The 22,308-nt window shown below is 42.4% G+C and overlaps 1 protein-coding gene across 1 annotated transcript in view; it reads left to right on the top strand.

The window, feature by feature from the left end:
- Nucleotides 1-22,308, top strand: part of GFRA1 (GDNF family receptor alpha 1) — a 226,991-nt gene that overhangs the window by 138,980 nt on the left and 65,703 nt on the right. Inside the window, exon 5 of the mRNA XM_052660880.1 lies at nucleotides 21,416-21,752. Within this exon, the coding sequence (XP_052516840.1) occupies nucleotides 21,416-21,752 (337 nt within the window). The remainder of the gene's footprint in view (nucleotides 1-21,415; nucleotides 21,753-22,308) is intronic.

Genomic DNA, 22,308 nt, shown 5'->3' with positions numbered 1-22,308 from the left:
ATCTTAGAGTCATAAATATAATTTATGTTTTCTTCTAAAGGTTTAAAGTTTAATTTTTCATATTTAATTCTTTCATTCATTTAGAATTTATTTTTGGGTATGGATGCCTTAGAAATCTAATTTTATTTTAGTTTTTTCAAGGGAATATCCAGTTGTCTTAGGACTGTTTTTAAGTAGCTCGACTTTTGCCTAGGGACAGTTTTTGTTAAATTCAAATATATATATATATATTATATATTCACATATATATAATATATATATAAATTCATATATATATACACACACATACATATACACACATATATGTGTGTGTGTTTTATTCCTTGGGTATGCTTGTTCCTTGAGATTTTTAACAAGAAAAGGCTAACTTGCTTAGCTGGCATTATTTTGTAGTCTTCACAGGTAACCAGCACTAAAGTTGCTGCTGCTTCTGCTAAGTCACTTCAGTCGTGTCTGACCTTGCCCTTGCAATTTGTTTAGCTAATATTCACTCACTTGACCTGAATGTAAGTGAATAGTCACACACATTTCCTGTCTTAGAATGACAGGGGCAAAATTTAGTCAACTTAGCCTCATAGTAAACACAATAAATGTTAATGTTAAAATATGAGTGAATGATTGAATGAATGAATTGATGAATGAGTTATATGATAGAATTCTTAAAGGATACTTGCTATAGCTTAGATTATTATTGGCTTATCTTATACTTTAGGATGCAGGAAATTGATCTCATTAATGGACTTGGCTTTCTAGGAAGCCATTTTCTCTTAGCAGAGCAGTAGTTCTCAAAATGTGGCCTTGCAGAATCACATGGGAAGTGTGTTAAAATGCACAGTACAGGATCCCACCCCAGATCCACTGAATCAGACTCTATAGAGTGGGATCCAAGCTCTCCAGGAGATTCTTTATCGCTCTTCAGAATTTTAAGGCACCTGTTTAGTGAAATGTCATTCAGAATTCCTATTCAGATATTCTGCCCGACAGAGCAGTGTCATTTAGGCCAGCTCACCTCTTTTAGCAAAGCTGTCACCCTTGCAGGTCAAAACACATTAGAATGGAGAAAACATTAGCTTGAGATTGGATCCTGGAGTCTCATATTCCAGGCTTTTTCTGAGGTCATGTGACCTCCTCATGCATATTTCTTATTTCCCTGTGTGTTAATTTCCCCATCTGTGGCTCTTCCTGCTCTTTGGAGATACAGTTAAATTGGCCATGTTCATTGTAGGGGAGAGAGACAGCGTTAAACTAGGACCAGAAGCCCTGCCAGCTGCTATCTTGTCCTCGACCCGTAAATCTAAATAACATTTGGGTAGCAGTTGCAATGTACAGATATTTTGTCATCAGTTCAGAGCAAAGTGACCCTTTCTGAAATCTGGCTTGGGGTCCAACCTGGAAACCACCATCACTGCCATTTGTAGGTTGTTAGCCACTCAAACAGGTGTTTACACAGAGTGCCTGAGGGTCAGTGGACCCATCGTGCTATGCTAAAGACAACCAAAGAATTTTATTCAATCCAACCTTCTTAGGAGAGTCATTAGGACTTCTAGGTATTAAAAAATAAATAAAAGGGAACTGACAGTTCCTGTTTGTCTGAGAAATGCTTTGCCCAGTGTCCTAAAACCCAGCCTCAGGAACTAGTTCATCACAAGTCTCCAAAATACTCCCAGCTTTTTCTCTTCACAGTAATTCAATTTGAATGAACATACACTCAGAGTATATGAACCGTACAACTGGTTTTAAGCAGGGATAAAGCTGGGATCATCCTCACCTCCATCCTGAATGGTACAATCATCTTTTATTTCATTCTGCTCGGCAGTGGTGGCAATTAAAGCTCCCAAAGTATGAAATGTTTTCATCAAGTCAGGCATTAAAAATATCGGCCTGTCAGAGAGGGCAGTGGACCCGTGCTTTACTGCCGCTATTCTTCAGCTGCACCAGGGCATGAAGTGGTGAGAAGCATTCATTTCATGCAGTGGGGAAATAAGGCCAACTTTGGCTTTAATCTTTATTATGAGGAGGCGAGTCTCTGTTGGAGGGTAATGAGTGGATGCACCCCATTTAGCTTAAAGTAACAGATCTATATAGAGTTGTTAATTTGTAGATAAATATGGGGGGGGGTTTTTGTACCATTGATGTCTCTTGATCCACACAAAGTGGTTATATTAATACTGAAACATTATTAATCAATAGTTTGCTCTTTAAAAATACATCAGTAAGACTACCCAATTACCTTTAAGTATATATCAAAGGGCACAAAGCAATCTGATGTGTACTCAAAGTCCATTAGAAGCCACCAGACATATTAATTAGAATTTCTAGTTACAGTGAACTTTACAATGTGCATAAAAATTTTCTGCTTTGAGTAACAAATAGGTATGGGCTAACTGAAAAGCTGGAGTTTGCAAATCTATTTGAGGGCAGGGGAGGGCCTTAGTGGAAACTGGGAATGATTTATTTTACTTGAATCCAACATATAAAGGGCTCTTACTCAGGATTGTGAATGGAAAGCATCAGGATCCTCTCCTGTGTGTGAGTTGAAGGGAAGGGAGGAATTCTCATAATTTGAAATTAAGCATTACCAAGATGGTGCGTAGGCCTTCCCTCATAGCTCAGCTGGTAAAGAATCTGCCTGCATTGCAGGAGATCGGGGTTTAGTTCCTGGGTTGGAAAGATCCTCTGGAGAAAGAAATGGCAACCCACTCCAGTATCCTCGCCTGGAGAATCCCATAGATAGAGGAGCCTGCGTCTATGGAATCGCAAAAGTCGGACATGACAGCAACTAAACCACCACCCAAAATAGTGCCTGCGTGAGTGCTAAGTTGCTTCATTCGTATCCAACTCTTTTTGAACCTATGGACTATAGCCCACCAGTCTCCTCTGTCCATAGGATTCTCCAGGCAAGAATACTAGAGTGGGTTGCCATGCCCTCCTCCAGGGGATGTTCCCGACCCAGAGATTGAACCCACGTCTCCTCTATTGGCAGACAGTTTCTTTACCACTACCGCCACCTGGGAAGCCCCCCAGAGAGGTAGGTGCAATGAAGCTCCACTGGAGATTAAAGACAAAACTAAACACTAAGATGTGTGTCATCCAGCCCTTGCCGATCCTGCTGTGTGGCCAGGCATCGTTGAATTTGATCAATCTGGTTGTGGCAAAGGCCCACAATGAATGAGCCCCACAGCAGGGTCTCTGCCCTGCAGTAGCTATTTGTACTAATGGACGCCTCTGAATTTGTACTGAGAGGTAGGTAATCTACCGTTTTGTCATCTAACAACAGTAGTGAGCTTTCCTTTCAGACTTCGGTTCTTACTGCCAGCAGCCCAGACGTAAGAAGACTCAAATCAGCTAAACTATTTACCAGACTGGCCCCCAAATCACAGACAATCCAGGAGCTTAAAGAAAAAGAGGAGAGAAAGCCAAGACATGTGAATGCTGTTTCCCCCGCCTCCCTTGCCTTGCCTGCACCGCTCCCACCCTCCCCCACACACATCTGGGTTCTGTGCATCTGGTTATTGCAAGGAGAGAAAGCATAAGCTCTTAAGGCCCAGGAATGGGATTTACAGTAATGTGCTCACTAAACAAAACTCAACAACTAAGACCTGGATGCCCTGAGGAACGTGCTGTAATGGTTCTGGACTCTATAGCCTTGTACATTTCTAATGACTTTGTCAGAAACTGGCAGCCTCATCAGATCTAAGGAGGTGGCATTTAGATATGAGATCCATATTTAAGCATCACATACCCGAGCATCGCTGATTTAGGGATGTGCTCTCCCCCTACCCCTTGGCGTCTGTCCCTGGCCCATTATCCAGCACAAGTCATCCACTGAGATTAGTGTCAGGTGTAACTGATTGTCATTCAACGCAAGTGAAATCTTTAGGTGGACATTAGTCACTGCTTTAGACATGTTAGCTTCAAGTGGAAGCAGTCAATTACAGACCAGAGGTTTTATGACTACATTATTACCATCATACGATTAGGTTTTCAGCAGTAGCATTCTGTCTGATCGATCTGTGCAAGGACATTGATGGATCACTTTGTTCTTCACGTGTCAAATATGTGGGACTTCTGTGCTTTATGTATTTACTGACACGCTCATCTCCTGTGGATACCTTTTCCCCTCTGTGGTGTTCAGTTTTAGCAGATGATTGCCATCCCTTTCCTTCAAAGACTGTGTGGATTATATGTAATCACGTTTATAATTTTCTTCCTATTTTCTCTCCAGTGAGAAGCACTTCTGAGTTAACAGTACTATAAAGAAGTCTTTACCACACTAGGAGGATCTCTCATTGGTGTCAAGAAATAGGTTGAGACAATTTTATTTAGCTTTCTAATATGCAGAAATTAATTCCCAATTCCAGGGTATAGGTTTGACTTCCAAAACTTTGATTCTCCGTTATTATGCTATGTTTAATTTTTGCTTTTTTTAAATAAATAAATTCCTAAGTCAAATCTCTGAACTGCAAAAGCCACCACTATCACCCTCAAACACCAGTAAATATGTTCACACTTATAATATTGAACAGGATTTCTTATGTGAAATCCTTGACGGACTCGTAGAACACTCTTGGAAAGGAAGCTACTTTCAGTAAAACTATTAGGTCTTAAATCTAACCCTGAAGATCATCTGTCCTATGCAATAGGTAAAACAAAAACTGGGAAAGCTTTATTCCCCGACAAATGGCCAACTGGGCTTTCATTTTGTTTTAAGAACTTCTCAGAGGGCACACGATGGTCCTGGGAATGCCAGCTTTCTTATTGATTCAGAGCAATCCCCATTTCTACCTTAGGACCTATAGTTCTACCATATTTCTCTTTATATTTATTTTTGTTTATTTGGCTGCTCCTGGTCTTAGTTGCTGCATGGCACATGGGATCTTTTAGTAGCAGCACACGTGATGTACTTTGCTGACCAGAGATTGAACCTGGGCCTCTGGCTTGGGAGCGCAGAGTCTTAGGCACTGGACCTCCACGGAAGTCTGTCCCCTCTACCAAATTTTCTATTTTAGGAACTTTCCCAGCTCTCTTGGGTCAATTTTATTAGCTAGTACCACAGGGAGGAAACCGTCTAGTCTTTCCCAGTAAGGGAGGCACCTCTAGACACATCAAGGGAAATTCTCAGGGGTTGTTCATTATTCATTTTTTTAAGGCCAACCGTGTGTTTGGCAATATTGTGGTGTGTGCTTAGTCGCTCAGTCATGTCTGACTCTTGCAACCTCATGGATTGTAGCCCGCCAGGCTCCTTTGTCCATGGGATTCTCCAGGCAAAAATACCAGAGTGAGTAGCTGTTCCCTTCTCCAGGCAATCTTCCCAACCCAGGAACTGAACCCTGGTCTCTCTCACTGTGGGCAGATTCTTTACCATATGAGCTACCAGAAGGCTAAATCACAGACCTAAAAGGTCTGGCTTTGTGTGGTTGGTTTTTCCTGTGTCTTGAAACAAGATTTTTTGCAACACAGAGCTTCTTCCATGAATGCAGGGGTGTTTGGGGCCCAGGCCTTCCTGCTATAAAGCAGAAATTCACAGCTGCTTTTCTTCTCTCTATCCCTTTCCTACCGATGAGCAGCGTGGCTGGCCACTCTGCAGCTGGCCTTTCTCACTTCTGTTGTCCCTGAATGCCCTAGCAAAAGGGTGACCCTGTACCTCTGGCGTGTCCACAGGTGCTGAGGACAGCATTAGCAGCTGGCCTGCACCCTGGCACTTACGCTGAATGTCATTCCGATCTCTGCAGGCATAAAGTTGATGGAATCATCTTGACCCCAGCACTCACATCCAGCTTCAGCCCAGGGTTAAATGTAACCATTTGAGTGGCCATTTCTTGAAAAAAAACAAAAAAAAACCCAAAAAACTAGCTAATATGCAAAACTGGATCTCTTATCAAAAAAGGCACATTTTGACACTTGAACAAGTTTTAGGGTAGAATACAAGCATTTTGCCTAAACTGTACCTTTTTTTCTGGAGGGGGCTTCCCTGGTGGCTCATATGGTAAAGACTGCCTGCAATGTGGGAGACCTGGGCTCAACCCTTGGGTCAGGAAGATACCCTGGAGAAGGGAAAGGGCACCCACTCCCAGGTGGCGCTAGTGGTAGAGAACCTGCCTGCCAATGCAGGAGACATTAGAGACGTGGATTTGATCCCTGGATGGAGAAGATCCCCTGGAAGAGGGCATGGCAACCCACTCCAGTATTCTTGCCTAGATAATCCCATCAACACAGGAGCCTGGTGGGCTACAGTCCACAGAGTCACAAAGAGTTGGACACGACTGAAGTGACTTAGCACACAAAGTACCTGTTTTGATGAAGCGCATGTTGTTGTTCAGTTGCTAAGTCAGGTCCAACTTGCAAAAGAGTTGGACACCACTTGGCAATCTCATGGACTGTAGCCTGCCAGGCTCCTCTGTCCATGGCATTTCCCAGGCAGGAATACTGGAGTGGGTTGCCATTTCCTTCTCCAGGGGATCTTCCTGACCCAGGAATCAAACCCATGACTCCTACATTGGCAGGTGGATTTTTTCTTTTTTTTTACCACTGAGCCACCTGGGAAGCTCTCTGAAGCACATAGCTAAGTGGAAATATCAGGTTCTAGGAGCTGGGGTTGCTCTCATTGAGCCCAGTGTTCTTCAGGGACACACTGTGTATGTACATCAGAGACTTAACTGCTCTATAGCTGATATGCTCCTGTGAGACAGTGAGGAAGGACACATTCTAGAAGCGGCCTGAGACTTCTGGGTTACCCACTGCCTCAGCAGCCTCGCAGCATCCCATGGATGGGAACCAGGTGGGAGAACACCTCTGGGGAGGAGATGTGGCTTGGTGCCCACTGAATACCATGCAGAGATAGCTGTATTTACTCTGCCATTCCTGCAGGAGACAGAGCTGCAGATTAATTAAGTTGCACAGACACAGTGGAGGTCCTGGCTAAGGAACTTTAATGTAAAAATTCCCGGGTTTTAAACTTAATCCTTGAGCTCACTGATATAGTCATTCAAATGGGGATCTAAGGAAAGTGATGCTGGGGCTCAGAAGGGTAAATGTGTGAATGCATTTGGAACCAATTTAAAGCTAGAAATGAGCAAGGACATTTGCCAGTACACCATTAAAATAAACTCGGAGGTTCACTGAGGCATGTACATAGACGGACATACATGCCCGTTCTGGTCCTGCTGTCTGCTTTCTCTGCAGCTCATGGGAGGTTGTGAGGGGCGGGGTGCGGGAGAGGCCTTGTCTTAGCCCACCTTAGAAGTATCCGGGCTGGGACTCCCTGATAAATCTAGTCTGGGCTTCATTATGAAGTTACACTGGAAGCACAGTCACGGAGGATCGTCTCCTCAACTCGGTCTTCATGGAATGAGGCCTGAATGAGCCACCCACTGGAAGGTACCTCTTAGGGACTGCACTCCTGAAAATGTGAACAGAACCAACCAGAAAGTCTGGATTTCCTAGGAAAATAAATGGAGGTGCAGGTGGATAGTAAACAGAAATGCTTAACTGACTGAAGACCAGGGAATTCCAAGTCTGACCGTTGGTAGTGCCTGGGAACTTTGTAAAAATACAGATTCTCGGGAGGATAGCACAGAAAAAACTTAGGAATCTGTGTGTTTGGGGTTCCCCCCACTCCTTATTTCTTCAAGTTTGTTCTCCAGAGGATTCTGAGGCCCCTGAGGTTTGTCACTGCTTGAAGCCACGAACTTTTCAAACACTTAAAACCTGTTGGCAAAAAAGAGAGGTGTGCTAATTTTCATTGAAATAGGTCACCTAAGAATCTTTAACCAAACAAAATTTTATTAACCCAACTTGATATGAAACACCTTCTTGAATAAAGCAAAAACATCATTTAAAAAATATTGGACTCAGAGGGAGAGGGAGAGGGTGGGATGACTTGGGAGAATGGCATTGAAACATGTATACTATCATGTAAGAATCAAATCGCCAGTCTACGTCCGACGCAGGATACAGCATGCTTGGGGCTGGTGCACGGTGATGACCCAGACAGATGTTATGGGGAGGGAGGTGGGAGGGGGGTTCATGTTTGGGAATGCATGTACACCGTGGTGGATTTTATCTTTCTTTATTAAATGAATTTAAAAAAAAGTAAAATATATATATGTACATAATGATGAGCTTCCCTGGTGGATCAGCAGTAAAGAATCTGCCTGCAATGTGGGAGGCACAGGAGACCTGGGTTCGATTCCTGGGTCAGAAGAATTCCCTGCAGAAGGAAATACCCACCCACTCCAGTGGGGAATTCCATGGACAGAGGAACCTGGCAGGCTACAATAGGGTCGCAAAGAGTTGGGCACGAAGGAAGCAACTTAGTATGCACGCATACATATAGATGAAATGCAGATTCACAAAGCCAGTTAAGGTGGATGTCCCTTCTCCCCATCATTTTCTGGAATGTGGCTACACTAAGTCTAGACATTTGTGCCCAGCTAGTGGCTTTCTCTCCCTGAAACCAGCCTCAGCGTCTGGCTACTATCTTTTGAGAAAGCACACCCTGAAAAATACAAAGCCCTGCCATTGTTATTCATGCGGCTTTTGTTTATCTTCCCCAAAGAAACAATTGAGCTGTAGCAGATGAGTGATGGTTGCCGGGCTGTGGCGGAGGTAAAAGCCACTGCAGGTGGAGCGGCTTAATGGGGTATTAATTGGGAAGCAGGTGAGGGCAAATAGGTAGCACAGCAGGCATGTAAATAGGCTCGTGGGAAGAAAGGCATTGGATTTTATGCTCTTTAACTAAAAATAAAGACCTGATATTTAGCTTATCTTTGCTGAAATCCTGCACTGTGAGGGCCCTGACAATCGCCAGCATCATCAATGATTCATTATTATCTCAGCATCGTCCAGGGGACTTAAGAGGATCTTCAACCTCTTCATTTTTCATTGTTTCAGCTGATTGTTTGGCTTTAGAATGCATACTTTTCTTCTCTGTTTATATATCAGAGGTCAGAAAAACTGTTACAGATTGTATAGTGATGATGACATGTAAGCCTCTAGCCTGCCTTCTGGTAGCATCCTTTTGCTCTGTCTCATTGGAGAATGCAGCACATCGATATGAGTATGGATAGTAAAACTACCAAGAGCACACACATCCAAATTCATCTTGTCCTTCCAATAGTCACCTTGAGGAAAATCACTTATTCCAGGGCTCTCATTGGCTCAAAACCTGTTCAGGAAAACCACTTCAGTGAAAAAAATCCTTATGTATATTTATCACTTATTTTCTTCCCCTAAACATTACCCAGCATCATCACTTATTTCATGACCACACTTAGTGCTATATGACATTTGGCTTTTAAAATCCATCCCTGATGCAGAGGTTTGCAGCTGCTCAGAATATTCCAGAGAACACACCTCAGGCTTCTAGGGAAGAGTTCCATGAAATGTCCAGAGTATTGGCAGCCTCTCTGGGATAAGTGTCCAGCTTCTCAGAGCAAAGACTTTCCATGGCACCCACTTAGAAATTTCTAAATTTGGGCACGCTAGTTTGAAAGTTCAGGCCCATTATTTTAAGGCTATCTTATTTTATAGTAACTCAGAAAACTGGTAAACAAACCACTCCATGTTTCCCTTCCAGTTAGCTCTCTCTGGTATATTGGTGAAAAAGTGGTGGGAAATTAGGTTCTTGGTTGCTTGGTTGGCTCACGTTTATTGTTTTCTCTGGGAGGAAGCAGCACTAATTTTGAAGAAGTGTTTAGCACTTCACTGTTGAAATGGCTAGATATCCGTGAAGCTTTCACAGGCTAAATATTAGTGGAGTCACAGTGTATACCCCGTAAAATGAATTAGGTTCACACTTTCATGCAGATCTTGTCCTGTAGTTGAAGTCCTCATTAATTTTACTGCTCAAGAGATGTTAGTAATTAAATACCTCTAATTAATGAAAAGCAGACAAAAGCAAGGGCTTCTCTTTTTATCTTCAAAGATAGAGATGTTTGTAGATCTGTCTTGTTGTGACTTTAGGAGGACCACAAATCTGAGCCAGTTGGGATCAAGTGTCCTGGTCCAGAGAAAGTCATTTAAAGACTTTGCTTTTGGCAAATTAAAGGAGTAGGCATTTGAGGACATTATAAAGATGATCTGAGATTTGGGAAAAAAAAATACTCATAAGTGAGAGTCAGTCCTACATGTAATAGCAAATTTCATGGTTGAAGATGCAATAGCATTGAGGACAATTAATAGTTCTGAAGCAGTGGTTGAGTTCTGGGGTAGGCCCTCAAACACATAATTAGATTATTAAAAATGGCCTGTCTTAGGCTGACTATTACTAAATTGAAATCCAATTATGGCTTTATGATTTTGCTGAAAAATATTTAGCTGTTTTATTTGAATCCTTGTAAGAGATCATTTCCTCTTTGCATCAGCGTTTGCACATGTCATAATATATTTTCCAAACAAATCTGACCTCAATTATCTTGGAATCTATCGTACATTAGATAAAATATATTTTAATGAGTGTTTTTATGTCTAATATCATACTTGTGCTTCTCCACACTTGAGGAATTAAAAGATGGCAGTAGAAGACTTTGCAAGTGTCTTTTTAATGAGAGGCATGCATATTTTAGAAATAACTAAATTGTGCCATCTTAATACACGGAAAGGCATTATGCTCAAATATATGCCCGAGTGTGCTGCAACACAGACTTGGTTCAATTCTCAGTAATTGGCATTGGAACTGTAATAAAGCAGTTATTTGCAAAGAGATGGGCTTGGAATTTTCATGCACTCCTGCAGTGTGGATTTAAATGCTAAGTTAAATATTTATGAACCCGAGATTTTTATAATTGATCATTGCATGATTTATACACAGTAATTATAATTAGGTTGAAAGAGATTTTAAAAAGCCAGTTTCCTGGTAGCTAAGGCCATTAAATAACGCTAAGCTGCCAAAACAAAAATTAGATGGGAACCCAGCCATCAAGTTCCGAGTGCCTGTCCCCAGGCCCCGTGTACAGTGAGGCACTGCACCTCACCAGGCACCTCACCTGGGCACCAGCTCCTACATCACCTGCTATCGTTTTTCATGCCTTTGTTTCAAACCTAGTTGAACATAAACAAGTAGAAAACTTCAGAGATCCAATGTGTAACAAAAGGAAAAGGTGGAGGAGGTTGGAAAGGTTAATTAAAAATATAATGATCCCATTTGCTGAGACAGCACTATTAATCATTTTGCAGCAGCAAGCATGTGACTTACTTACACACCACTTACAGGAGGCATCTAATTTTTTAAGATATGGATGGTGTGGGGGGTGTGGGCCACAGTGTGTTCTTTATGGAAACGGAAGCTCTAATGGGTGAACTTGGAGTGAGTGAGCATGGGGCAAGTGCCTGACTTGTGGTTAATACAGGGCACTGGCTTCACCAGGCAGAAGAATTACATCCAAATTCACAGATACTCAGAATAATTCAGTCACTGTGAACTCTAGAGAGAAATCTTGGATATGACTTGAGGCTTAATGTAGTTGTGGAAGGTGTGAAAAAACAGGGCAAGGAGGAAATTCATCATTGTGTAATACAATATGTCTCAAATGGTGTATGAATGACAAAATGGGCTCCAAAGAGCCAACATTGTCTTTTAAATGTAATTTTTAGCACCCCAGCTGGAAAAGGCCAAGCTCTTGTAGGATCGATTACGAGGGTCACAGCCTGTACTATCAGATTTGCCATCTGATCCACGTGGACAGCAGAAGACCAGACTGTCAATGTGAGCTTCCAGAAAAGCCTGTTCTACCCCTGTGAAGATCTTGGAGCTTTCTGCGTATTTTTCATCTGCTGGGATAACACGTTAGAGGGAGCCTATTAGGAGAAGAACAGTAGTTATGTCAACATGGTAATTAATCAAGCCAGAAAGTAAGAGAAAACTGGTTGTGAATTCAATTCTGCAGCCTTAAAAAGAAGGGCAGAAAGATACCCGGAAATTGGCAAGCATTTGTAAACAACGGTCTTTCACTGTGTCTTGTGAACTTTCTGCTTAATAAAAACGCATCTTCATGCGAGCCATGCAAATTTTAATATAGCTACTGTTCTATTCCACCTGATCACCTATAGAAATGATTTCTAGATCCTTGCATCTGTGTTTCATCCTGAATCATTTTGGCTGGTTTGCTGGTCTGAGCAATTGCCAATAATGGTAGCGTTTTCTAAGTGTAAATAATGAAGGGCTGCCAGCCACAGCGATAGCCTCTTTGATTTGGGACAGTGTGAGGATTGTACTTGGGATAAAGGCAGATCCTTGCGCCAGAGGAATTTAGAATGTGAAAGAGTCTCCCAGTGCGTAATTCATCCTTGACACCTACACATGTCCCTGTATTGGAGGGACCCTTTTCATTTGCTCTGTCTGAAGGTCGGGGTGGAAATTGTTGGTTCGTGTACCCATCGGAGCAGCAAACAGCTGAGAGGTCAAGAGCTGGCTTGGTTTTGGTTTTCATTTTTTACGTTCATCCCTGATCAAGTTGTATCCTAAATACTCGATGTTATAATCAGAAAAGGCAATTTACACTATAAGCATCAAATAAAAAACCTTGAGGCTTGAAGGGACCTTAGATATATCATCTTACAAATGGGGAAAAAAGCACTCAGGTAACTGGACCATGTTTCAACCCCTTGACTCTGAATTCATTGCTCCTTTAGCAACATCTTTTTATTCTGTGGTCTGGGAGCTGGCCCTTCAGTTGCTGTGAAGGTTATACCTTCCAAGAAAACAGGAAACAAGTCACATCAGATGTGATCACAGCCAGAAAAGCTTAGAATAATGACAGAGAAAGCCATATGTAACCTGCAAAGTAACAGCGTGGTGATGTGTAACTTTGAAAGGAAAAGCTGGGTAATGGGCTTCTCCATCACACAGTGCTCGGCGGGTGCTGGAGGGAGTTCTTTAGCCCGCCAAACCCACAGGCACACGTCCTCCCCCAGAAGAAAGAATTTCTAGTAAACAGCCTTCATTCTGAGAATGCTTCCCATTCAGACAGCATCCCAGACATTCTACCAAGTTAACGAATGAATAACAGCAGATGGAGGGGGAGATTAGAGTTGGAGGAGGAGGGGGGTAGCAACATTTTAATGCTGAGCTCTAAAATGAGCTGTGGAGAGGATGGCACTCAGAGTTATGGTAAAGCTGTTCCGAAGCCTTCCCACACAGGCGAGAAGGTGCGCGTGCCCAGCCCGTAAACCAGGCGCGCGCCTGCGCCTCCGCCCTCCCGTGTGTGAGTGGATGGGATGTTGGGTGTGACTCAGTGCCCTAAATCCATGTCTTCTGGCCAGTTCTCCCTCTGCCCTCGTCTTTGAGGTCGCAGTGTGGTGCACTGGGGGATGCATTTAATACATATGGGGCATCAATCTTCCCACCAAGTAAAAACTCACTTCTAACTTCTTTGTCCTGTGATTTCACCTCTGCTAATTGTGAACTTCACTGCAGCAGAGTATCTGAGAGAGAGCTGGCAGTGAATTTGTGAGGACTCTTAAGAGGGAGGTGAAAGTTTTCAGTGCTAAGGGTTGTTGTTTTCCATATTCTGTGCATGTGAGACTTTTCTTTGTAAAAAAGAGTAAGGTATATACGTGAATCAACTTTTTTCAATGTTTTGTTTGCACATTTTCAAACCTACAGTCAACTGGAAAAAGTTTTACATCAAGCTACCTTCTAGAAGCTACCATTACATTTGAATGTAGTTGCTCTGTAAGTATTCATCCACGCGTCCTTCTGTGCATCTAGCAGTTCATCAAAGTTTTAAAAATGCAGATATCAATATGCCTCCCCTAAATGCTTCAGGATATTTACCATTAGCCAGTTTTTAATATTTATTTCTTTTTACTCTGAGGTAAAATTTCTGTATGTACAGACTTTGTGTCCCATTCTCTTGAGTTTTGACCCAAATTTCTACTGAGATAGCAAATATTACTGTCACTCCAGAAAGTTCCTCTTGCCTTTTTCCAGTAAGCCCCCACCTCCATCCCCTAGAAGCAACCACTCTTCAGATTATTTTTCCATCATAAATTAATTTTGCCTTTTCCAGAACTTCCAAGTACATGTTGAGTTGACTAAAAAGATGTTATGGAAAAAAAAATCCAAACGAACTTTTTGGCCAACCCCAAATTACTCATTGTGTACTTTTTTTGTAAAGCTTCCCCCCTCCGCCTTAGAACAGTGTATTTGAGATTCATCCATGCCATTGTGTGTATAAATAGCTCATCTGTTCTTATTTCTGAGTGCTATTCCATTATGTGGATAGACCACAGATTGCTAGGTGTTGTCTTACTGATGGATACATGAGCTGTTTCTCAGTTCAGTTCAGTTCAGTCTCTCCGTCGTGTCTGACTTTGCGACCCCATGATTTGCAGCACGCCAGGCCTCCCTGTCCATCACCAGCTCCCAGAGTTCACCCAAACTCATGTCCGTCGAGTCGGTGATGCCATCCAGCCATCTCATCCTCTGTCGTCCCCTTCTCCTGCCCCCAATCCCTCCCAGCATCAGAGTCTTTTCCAATGAGTCAACTCTTTGCATGAGGTGGCCAAAGTATTGGAGTTTGAGCTTTAGCATCAGTCCTTCCAATGAACACCCAACACTGATCTCCTTTAGGATGGACTGGTTGGACCTCCTTGCAGTCCAAGGGACTCTCATGAGTCTTCTCCAACACCACAGTTCGAAAGCATCAATTCTTCGGCGCTCAGCTTTCTTCACAGTCCAACTTTCACATCCGTACATGACCACTGGAAAAACCATAGCCTTGACTAGACGGACCTTTGTTGGCAAAGTAATGTTTCTGCTTTTGAATATTCTGTCTAGGTTGGTCATAAGTTTCCTTCCAAGGAATAAGCTGTAACTAGTCTTTGGTTATTATCAATAAAGTGTTGTCATACTCTTGTCCTAATATTTTTATGGACATATATCCTCATTTTCTTGGATGAATACCTAGAAGTAGAAATGCTGGGTTATAGGGTAGGTATATGTGTAATTTTATAAAAATCTGCCCCCAATTTTCCCAAGTGGATGGACGATTTTACTTTCCTGTTGGAATGTATGAGATTCTAGGAGCACCACATCTTTGTAAACATTTGGAGTTGTCAGATTTAAATTTTAACCACCAACATAGTGGTTGTAATTTGCATTTCCCTGATAACTAACGATGTTTAACACTTTTTATGTGCTTACTGACCGTTCATACAACTTCTTTTATGAAGAAAAACCCATTTTTCAATTGGGTTGTTTTTTATGTTGGGCTTCTCATGTAGCTCAGTGGTAAAGAATCCCCCTACCAGTTGCCCCTGCAGAAGACATGGGTTGGATCCCTGTGTTGCAAAGATTCCCTGGAGAAGGAAATGTCAACCCACTCCAGTATTCTTTCCTGGGAAATCCCATGGACAGAGGAGTCTGGCAGGCTACAGTCCATGGGGTTACAAAGAGTTGGACATGACTTAGCAACTGAGCATGAATGCAAATATGTTTTAAATATTTGTCCTTCATCAGATACATGTTTTGCAAATATTTTCTTCTAGTCTGTGATTTGTCTTATTTGTTTTCTTCATTTCTTAAGAAATTAAGTGTCTTTTGATGAGTTTTTAACAGTGAAATCTACTTACCAGTTTATTTAAAGTTGTTAGTTTTTGTACTCTTTTCTAAGAAATATTTGCCTGTAATTTTCTTTTTTTGCGTTAGATTCTACTATTAGGGTAATGCTGGCTTCATGTATCAATTTGGGAAGGGTTATGAGAATGTTTTGTGTGAATGAGAATTAGAAGCAAAAAGTCACTCATTTACCTGTAAGCTGGAAATCAGTTAGTGGCCTCTTGCCTATCTTAATGTGCCAGGTTGCACACTGTGGAATCTGGCTGAAATAATGATAAGGAGATGGTGCTCTAGCAGTGTTATTTATCAGTGAAAACAGAATCAGCTCAAAGTGAGGCTGAAGCATGCCAGGTGCTAAGTGGAGTGAACTATGAGCTATTGGTTTGGACATAAAATGATTCATCCTGTTCCCACTTCATGCAAAATTTTTCTTTGGATTTCACATATAAATGTGATCAGACAATATTTGTCCCTGTCTGACTTATTGTACTTCGCATAACGATTTCCAGGTTCACCTGTGTGTTGCAAAAAGCAGTATTTCCTTCCCTTTATGGCTGGATAGGGTTCCATTGAAAATCTACACCACATTCCCGTTATCTGTTTGTTCCTTGATGAACACTTGACTATTGCAAATGATGCTTTAAAGAACATGGGAGTGCAGATATTTCCTTGACAAAGTGATTTTGTTTCCTTTGGATATATACCTAGAAGTGGAATTGCTGTATCATATGATAGCTCGCAGTCATGTGAGAATGTTAGCTCTATTTTTAATTTTTTGAGTGACCTTTATACTGTTTTCTCTGTTTTCTGTAGTGACTGTACCAATTTACAGTCCCACCAACTGTGCACAAGGCTTCTCTTTTCTCCACCATCTCCCCAGAACTTATTATCTCTTGTCTTTCTGACAAGTTCTCTTGATGACAGTTGTTCTAACAGGCCTGAGGTGATATGTCATTGTGGTTTGATTTTCATTTCCCTACCAATCAGCATCTTTTCATGGACCTGCTAGCCTTTCATTTATCTTCTTTGAAAAAATGTCTCTCAGGTCCTTTGCCCATTTTAAAATTTGAGTTATTATTATTATTGTTGTTACTTTGGTGATTGAATCGTACAAGTTCTTTATATATTTTGGAAATTGACTCCATATCAGAACATGATTTGCAAGTATTTTCTCGCATTCCATAAGTCACTTTTTCATTCTGTTGATGGTTTTCTTTGCTGTGCAAAAGCTTTCTAGTTTGGTGTAATTCATCTTGTTTATTTTTGTTGTTATTGGTTGTGTCATACCCAAAAATTCACTGCCAAAACCCATGTCAAAGAGCGTTTTTCCAGGCCAATTTTTAAAAACTGTATTATATGGAGAACTGCCAGAGAGCAGTAAAATTTCTGGACCTTGTGTGTTAAGTTTAATTATTTTCATTATAATTTTATTTGAAGTTTATAAGCATAAAACCATCAGCTCTTATTCTTTGCTTTTATACAAACTGTAAAGACAACACACACAAATTAAGTGTTAACAAAACATTAAAAACTATGAAATGTGAGTTGATAACATACATTTAATATGAGAAATGATATTGTCTGCTGAAACTAAATTGGTGCTTACAGTTTGTATGTAATTCTCTGTTTCAACATGTACTGTTTTGAGTTTGACAGGCCTGCATTACTGGGTGCCATACGATGACTTAATTTTTCTGTCATTTTTCTCCATTTGAACTTACATGAACTGTTTGTTCCTATGTCCCTGGCTACATCATGTAAGTATTAAGTCAACCTATGTGCCTATATTCCTTTCATTTTAGCCAGAGATCATAAAGTAACATTGAACACCAATGAAAGTGAAAATGTAGGTGGTGAAATGTGTATCAACATCCACCTGATGCGAAGAGCTAGCTCACTGGAAAAGATCCTGATGCTGGGAAAGATTGAGGGCAGGGGGAGAAGGGGGCGACAGAGGATGAAGTGGTTAGATGGCATCACTGATTCAGTGGACATTAGTTTGAGCAAACTCTGGGAGATAGTGAAGGACGGGGAAGCCTGGCATGCTGCAGTCCATGGGGTCACAGAGTGGGACACGACTTAGCAACTAGCCTTTAGGGCCTTATCCGGATGATGCAGAGTTTGGTCATATTCCTTTATTTTAGATCATCATTCCAAGATGCATAACTTAGAAATCTCCAGGACTTCCTTTGGTAGTCCAGTGGTTAAGAATCTGCCTGCCAATGCAGGGGACCTGGTGGGTTAGATTCCTGGTCTAGGAAGATTCCAGATGCCGTGGGGCAGCTAAGCCCATGTGCCACAACTACTGAGCTCGCACACTCCAGAGCGCATGTAACACAGCTGGAGCATACCCTCACTTGCCGCAACTAGAGGAAACCCAGGCGCAGCAATGAAGACCCAGACAGCCTTAAATGGAAATCAAAGAAATCTACAGCTGTAGTCCCTCAGGATTACCAATCACTGCTGCCAGTGGGCCCAACAGCACCACCTCTCAAAAGAGGAGAAAACCAGAAGTGTCACCAGGGCCTGGTGGAGGCCCTGGGGATCTGTTGGGGCATGTGGTGAATATTTCACTCCTTGGGTCCTAAAATGGCTGAGTGTGAAAACAGAGACGCAGGAGCGAAGCCACTTTGGGAAGATCATGATGGAGAAAATGTTCCAGGTGTGCTTGTTAAACCAGCAGGATGTGGGTGCAGCTGCTGGCACCCTGCACTGCTCACCTAAGAAGGGCTGAAGGTCTTGTTTATCGCCTTGCGCGTTAACTTGTTGAATTCACGTGTCATAGAGAAAGACATGAACCTGGGGCATCACAAAATACTGCTGGTAGTGTCCGAGTATATTTTTTGTGATTTCAGATATTTACACATAGTACTTTCTTAAAGTGAGACACACCATCAGTAGACCAAGGGGAATTTTTCATTCCCTGAAATGTTGGACTTACTGTGTCTGTTCTTGTCTTGTATGAAATTTTCCTTTACAAAACTAGAACATTTAACATGAGATCCTGGTGGCTCACGTGGTAAAGAATCGGCCTGTGATGCAGGAGACCTAGGTTTGGTCTCTGGATTGGGAAGATCCCCTAGAGAAGGAAGTGGCAACGCATTCCAGTATTCTTGCCTGGAAAATCCCAGGCCCAGAGGAGCCTGGTGGGCTACAGTCCATGGGGTCACAAAGAGTCAGACTTGGCTGAGCGACTAACACTATATTCTTAACATAGTTCTTTTTTAAATTTTATTGATTTACAATGTTGATTTATGAAGTTACTCATCCATACACATATATACATTCTTTCCCATTTTTCTCCACCATGTTTTGTCACAGGACACTGAATATAGTTCCCTGTGTTATACAGTAGGACCTCATTGTTTATCCGTTCTATGTATAGTAGTTTGCCTTTGCTAATCCCAAACTTCCATATCTTCTCTCCCCTAACCCCACTCCCCCTTGGCAACGACAAGCCTGTTCTCTTTATCTGTGAGTCTCTTAGTGATTCATAGATATGTTGATTTGTATTGTATTGTAGATTCCACGTATAAGTGATATCATATAGTATTTGTCTTTCTCTTTCTGACTTAGTTCACTTAGTATGATAATTTTTAGGTACCAGTGGGCAGAAGACCTAAATAGACCTTTCTCCAAAGAAGATATACAGATGGCCAATAGATGGATGAAAAGATGCTCGACATCACTCATTAGAGAAATGCAAATCATAACTACAGTGAGGTATCACCTCACATCAGACAGAATGGCCATCATTAAAAACTCTACAATACGCAAATGCTGGAGAGGATGTAGAGAAAAGGGAACCCTCTTCCACTGTTGATGGAAATGGAAATTGGTGCAGTCACTGTGGAAAACAGTATGGAGGTTCCTCAAAAACCCTAAAAATAGAGCTGCCATATGATTCAGCAGTCCCACTCCTGGGCGTATACTCAGATGAAACTATCATTTGAAAAGATATACGCACCCCTATGTTTATTGCAGCGCTATTTACATTAGCCAAGACATGGAAACAACCAGAGTGTACATGGACAGATCAATGGGTAAAGAAAATGTGGTTTATATACACAATGGAATATTACTCAGCCATCAAGAAGAGTGAAATCATGCCACTTAGATTTTAAATGCACAATACAGTATTGTTAACTGTAACTGTGATGCTGTACAGCAGATCTCTAGAACTTATTCATTTTGCATCACTGACAGTTTATACTTCTTGAATAACAACTCCCCATTTCCTCCCTTGCTGGAACAAGGGAGGAAATGGGGAGTAGCTACCATTTGTACTGTTGAGTAGCAGTAACTGTCATTTGTACCGTTGAACAGCAGTAACTACCATTCAACTTTCTGCTTCTCGAAGTCTGAGAGTTTTCAATGCCTTGCACATGTAGAGCCATAGAGGATAGTGTCCTCCTGTGACTGGTTTATCTCACTTAGTATCATGTCCTTAAGGCTCATCTATGTTTCTGGATATGGCGTATTTCCTTCTTTCTTTAAGGTGGAAAAATATTCCGTGTGCCCTTTATATGGATACTAAATACACTGTCCTGTCTTTCAGTCCCATCCAATCCGGCTGAACTCTCTTTGCTCTTGTGCTAATTCTCAAATGCCTTCATGATCCCCATCAATGGGGGATATAAAGAGAATGAAAGGGGGTTTCAGAACCCAAGAAGGGGCTGAGGCTTGAGCGGAAACTTCCTGGGGTTTGAATCCCACAGTTGTGTGGTGCCTGTCTGTTGCCTCCTAGCTGTCTCTGGAGGGTTATTGCTGTACCTAATTATCAATTTTCCATGGGCCGTATTATATATAACTTGGCTCTTGGAGGTTTTTCCATCACTTCCCCCTCTCTTTGGTAAGACCTATATTGTGGGAAATAGGCTTCATTTCCCTTATCCGTTCATCTTTTAACTTTGCCCATTGGACTTGGCCCTGCCAGCCCACCCAGCCACCCCAGTGGGCCCCACCTCCTCTGTGTTCTGTCTCCAGCCTCACAGAAGGCCTCCTGGCCATGGATGGCCCTGGTTTCTCTGAAAGCCTGAGCACAGAGGGCTTGGGCAGAAGGCAACATATGTTTTGTGAGATTCCTAAGGCCTATGGTTTGTAAGCCCACTGAAATTCTATCCAAAATACTAACTGAATTTTTCTAATCTGCAACCTCAGTACTCATAGATCCCACATTTTCTGTGGTAAGTTAAATGGTAATTGAGGTTTGCAAATTTTTATGTAATTTATTCTGGTTTCTTTCCAGTGGCCTGTGAGCTCAAACTTAAATACAGCTTCGATATGGTTGCTTCTTCCTGTTTAGAGAGCTGGCATAATATTTTGTCTTCTGGGCTCAAATAACCATGCAATTACTCTGTAATCATATAGTAATTAGCATGTACTATGTGCATTTATTACATAATTATATTCCTGGAGGATCGCATGGCAATTATACTTACATTCAGCATATCATTTTATATACTATATAATAAACAAGTATATAATTTGCTGCTTTTTTCTTTTATCCTAATTTCAGTTTACCAGCCAGGAGCTGTAAACTTGTTTTCCTGTTGCCTTGTTTAGACCCAGGCAGGCAGGTGTTTGAGCTCCTTTGGCCTCACTCAATACCTCCTAATTATACCTCTGAGACAATGCTAGGAGCTTATGTGCAGCCATGGGTTCCCAGCCTCTGTGCCCCTGATGCTTCCTCATTGTCACAAACTCATTAAGTTATTAGCTTCAAAACACAGAGCTGATGAGAGCTGCCAGGGCTGCCAGGTGGTGAGAGGCCAGATCTCAGTGCAAGCAGAGGACCTGTGCGAGCCGCCCCGGCACCTAGCCCTGTGGTCACCTGCCTCTCTCTCCTTTCTGCAGTGGAGCACATCTCGAAAGGGAACAACTGCCTGGACGCCGCCAAGGCCTGCAACCTGGACGACACCTGCAAGAAGTACAGGTCGGCCTACATCACCCCGTGCACCACCAGCATGTCCAATGACGTCTGCAACCGGCGCAAGTGCCACAAGGCCCTCCGGCAGTTCTTCGACAAGGTCCCGGCCAAGCACAGCTATGGGATGCTCTTCTGTTCCTGCCGAGACATCGCCTGCACCGAGCGGAGGCGGCAGACCATCGTGCCCGTGTGCTCCTACGAGGAGAGGGAGAAACCCAACTGCTTGAACTTGCAGGAGTCCTGCAAGACCAATTACATCTGCAGGTAAGTGCGCCGGCAGCTGCGTGATGAATGAGGTGGCAGAGAGTGGCCCGCTCTCTTGTTTTCTCAATTTTTGCGTGGGGTGGGAGAGGGGAGTGGTTGGGATGGATGGGGCCAAAACTGACCTCTGCCTCCAGGACAAGGTCCTTCAGAAACTGGGCAGGCATCAGGCTCCTGCACTCAGGAAGGTTTCCATCTTTAATCTGAGAATGAGGGAATGAGGGAAATAGGACTGTGCTCAATAAGTTCAGAGAGTCACCTGAGGTCAGGTGAGCTTGAAGACATGTGCCCCTACTACCAGAACTGAGAGCTGCCAGGGGTCAAAAAGGGCTAAGTAAGTGGAATGAGGGCTGGTGGAAATATAGGGGCACTTCGCATCAAGATCACAAAGCTGGAAGACAGCAGCAAGAGGGTGGAGCTGTGTCCAGCCCTGAAGAGGAGAACTTCCAGAATGCCTAGGTCTGTTCTGGGTCATTTAATCATCAACCTGTCTGAGAATAGATGCTTTCCATGCTTCTGGATCTCAGCCCCGATCAGAGACCTGGCAGAGTCTGGGCTG

The sequence above is a fragment of the Budorcas taxicolor genome, chromosome 23 (assembly GCF_023091745.1).
Source record: "Budorcas taxicolor isolate Tak-1 chromosome 23, Takin1.1, whole genome shotgun sequence".
NCBI lineage: Eukaryota > Metazoa > Chordata > Mammalia > Artiodactyla > Bovidae > Budorcas > Budorcas taxicolor.
This window is presented reverse-complemented; position numbering and strand designations above follow the sequence as displayed.